Source organism: Anopheles ziemanni, chromosome 3, assembly GCF_943734765.1.
Source record: "Anopheles ziemanni chromosome 3, idAnoZiCoDA_A2_x.2, whole genome shotgun sequence".
Taxonomy (NCBI): domain Eukaryota; kingdom Metazoa; phylum Arthropoda; class Insecta; order Diptera; family Culicidae; genus Anopheles; species Anopheles ziemanni.
This window is the reverse complement of record NC_080706.1, coordinates 66,929,480-66,932,100: the sequence shown is the minus strand read 5'-3', so window position 1 is coordinate 66,932,100 and position 2,621 is coordinate 66,929,480. Positions and strand designations below refer to the sequence as shown.

The 2,621-nt window shown below is 38.0% G+C and overlaps 1 protein-coding gene across 1 annotated transcript; it reads left to right on the top strand.

Moving 5' to 3' along the window:
* The first annotated feature begins 1,196 nt into the window (after window positions 1-1,196).
* On the top strand, window positions 1,197-2,289 carry LOC131285305 (serine protease snake-like). The gene is made up of 3 exons (XM_058314159.1): window positions 1,197-1,254; window positions 1,359-1,379; window positions 1,445-2,289. The coding sequence occupies exons 1-3, from the start codon at window positions 1,197-1,199 to the stop codon at window positions 2,287-2,289; spliced, it is 924 nt and encodes a 307-aa protein (XP_058170142.1).
* The last annotated feature ends 332 nt before the right edge of the window (window positions 2,290-2,621 follow it).

The window sequence follows — 2,621 nt, the reverse complement described above, 5'->3', positions numbered from 1 at the left end:
CTTCTCAACTGTATTCCAATTTTAACCCGAGAGTTTTTGAAATATTCTTTTTTATATTTTGATTTGGTAAGCTCACGTTAAACACGAAACAGTATTTCAAATGCGCGAATATTTGCTAGTTGCTGTACCATTCTTATCTTAAGTCTTGTTATACACGAAGCAACAATAAGATAACCTATTGTGTAGGTTCATCACTAACGTTTATAAAGTTGATTGACAATCGAGACACTCTTTCACTCTTCTAAATAGAATGATTGATGTAGGTTTAGCTCGGGTGCTCTTTTTCTGAGCTATAAACGGGTCGATGTTAAATAATTAGTTAAGGCATTTTATTTTTAGACATACTTACCGCTAACTCGGTGTAAAAGAAAAAAAAATGGCAATAAATAGTTATAATTTTCTTTCTGTTATTATTTTCCATGCTGTTTTTGTTTTCTAAAGAACTAATCTCTTAAAAGCTTAAACTACTTTCAAAAAGTGATCCGTGATTAAGACGTTTCTACGGCTTTTTCGATTACCTTTGTTATTTGCTTTCTTTAGTGCTTCATATTTCACCACGCAGGATGTATTAGTTGTTACAACGTGTTAGCCACTCGGACTAGTCTTATACATCAATTAGCTAAAAGAAAACCGAGAGCACACCCGGTTTAGGAATCGTACAATGGAAAAAGGCAAACTGGTGTCAGTGATGGTCACTGTTGGTACATTCTTAAACACAAACATTCTCGACTTTGGTGATTACATGGTTGCCAAAAATACGATAAGTGGAAGGGCGTTTTTGGGTTTTTTGGGGTTACTCCACATCAAATGCATATCATGCCAAGCATGAGTTCTAATTAGTATCTGTAAGGCTATATTTTTGTGGTTTGTTTTCGGAATTTAACATTTTTTTGCACTGCACAATAGGTATTATAGAAGACCATGATAATAAAGTTACATCTTTACAACATGAGATAATTGTGTTTTGTGAACATGTGACATTTGTATCTGAACAGATTTCTGTGAATTTAAATCTGTAAAAAATCGTAATAAAGGTCAACGAAATATTCTACACCTCATCATATCAGTTTAAGAGAAGCCTAAAATTGAGTCTTACTTGGAAAATATAAAAAAGATGCAAACTGATGCTACTATCAGTGCAAACAAGACGATCAAGCAGTGAGGATCGCTTACAGGGTTGATGAAAATAACGCACGATGTGGAAGAGGCTGATTGTGCTATTAAGCGTTAGCAGCTTTGCGAGCAATGTCGATGGTAAGGATCGATGTAAAGACTGAACCTATTTACGAGGGCCTATTTCCAGCACATAATTGGTTAATAGAAAGATTTTAAAATTCGTTTGATTGTTCCGTTTTCAGGTCAAAGACTTGCAGTGGAAAGTAAGTATCGTTTGTTTTGTAGCAGAAAATTAAGTATGATTTTGAACTTGGATTTTTTTTTCAAGTGTGCAATCAGTACCAGCAGGACTGCAGTAAACCAAGACTGCGACGGGTGGTTTCGGGAGGTGAACAAGCACGATATGGCGAGTTCCCGCATCATGCCTTGCTGGGCTACCTCAAGACCGATTTAGAACACGAATATGATTTTTTTTGTGGCGGAACGCTTATCAGTGATCGACACGTGCTGACCGCTGCTCATTGCTTCGCTACGGAATACCCATCAGTTGCTCGTCTTGAGGAGTACCACATAAAGATCAAGACGGAACATGTCAACGATATTCCTATTGAAGGGTACTTGAGGCATCCTGAGCACAAGTTTGGAAAAGTCTACCACGATATTGCACTAGTGAAGCTGGAACACCGGGTGTATTTTACTCCATCCATTCGTCCAGCATGTCTTTGGGACTCGGAGATCCGCAACAATGCCGTGTTCGTTGCCCTCGGATTTGGTTACACTGGCATGTATGGGGATCGCTCCGCAAAAATGATGAAGGTTGCGTTGCAAAAGTTTCCAAAAGAAGATTGCGCTAAAAGATTGGACATATTTGACCGTTTCGATCGTGGCATAACCAATGGTCTATTGTGCGTCGGTAGCAACTATAGCAAACGTGACACTTGCGAGGGAGACTCTGGCGGTCCTCTGCAGTTCCCGAATCCAAGAACCTGCATATTTCACGTTGTTGGTATCATTTCCACCGGACTGAAAGGATGTGGGATTGGGAAGTCGAGAGCAGTTTACACCAAGGTTTCACATTACCTCGATTGGATTGAAGACAACGTTTGGGGACCCAATGCGAATTCAACTGATACTTATGAAGCAGTTCCGAAACAGAAATTTCAAACGAAATGAATTTTAATTCGTAGATGGAAATAAATTACTCCCAAGTAATATAAAAGCGGCTCATAAGCCTATATCGGTGCATCGTTTATTTGAAGCTCGTTTTGGTAATACGTTAATTAAACTAAACTCTTTTTGGACAAATGGTAAAACCCCAGGGGATACTTCTTATTTGAAATCAATCGGTGCAACTGGTGAAACGAACTTGGAACCATTTTTTTTAGTGAAGGTTGAAGATAACCTATTGCTCAAGTTCACAATCGTAAATTACGGTGTTAATTATAAAACTCGACTCTAATTCGATACTATTAGAAGAGTTAATTTCTTAAAAGAATATATAACAT